This window comes from Acanthisitta chloris, unplaced genomic scaffold (assembly GCF_000695815.1).
Source record: "Acanthisitta chloris isolate BGI_N310 unplaced genomic scaffold, ASM69581v1 scaffold31366, whole genome shotgun sequence".
Taxonomy (NCBI): domain Eukaryota; kingdom Metazoa; phylum Chordata; class Aves; order Passeriformes; family Acanthisittidae; genus Acanthisitta; species Acanthisitta chloris.
Window position 1 is genome coordinate 3,232 of NW_008678038.1, and position 381 is coordinate 3,612.

At 60.9% G+C, this 381-nt stretch overlaps 1 protein-coding gene across 1 annotated transcript in view; it reads left to right on the plus strand.

Moving 5' to 3' along the window:
- The window catches only part of ADAMTSL5 (ADAMTS-like 5), a gene marked incomplete at both ends in the record, with an annotated part of 3,897 nt that overhangs the window by 3,005 nt on the left and 511 nt on the right, over window positions 1-381 (plus strand). The window contains 1 exon segment of the mRNA XM_009076752.1: window positions 262-333. Coding sequence (XP_009075000.1) covers window positions 262-333 — 72 coding nt within the window.

Here is a 381-nt window from a genome sequence, read left to right on the forward strand (position 1 = left end):
GCCATAGGTACCTGCTCCCCCACAGGGATCCCCAAAGACCCCCACACCCCTGGGTTCACTGCTGTGAGGGGTGGTCCTGGAGAGCTCAAGGGTAGGAATGAGATGGGGGCCTTAATATGGGCCCTAAAAACCCTTCCCAGGACTCTCAAGACCCTGGTGTATCCCTCTCTGGGGTCTAAGAGGTCCCACCGATGAAGGAGGGGGCTTGGGGAGTCAGGTGTTCCCTCTCCCTCCTAAATTGGTGCAGTTTTGTCCCTGCAGGGCGCTGCAGGATGTGCCGCCCTCCCAAGGGACGATCCCAGCGCATCCGGCACTTCTGCCAGAGCGACTTTGGTGAGCCCTGAGGCAGGAAGGGGCGCTTGGGATGAAGTCGGGGGTGGA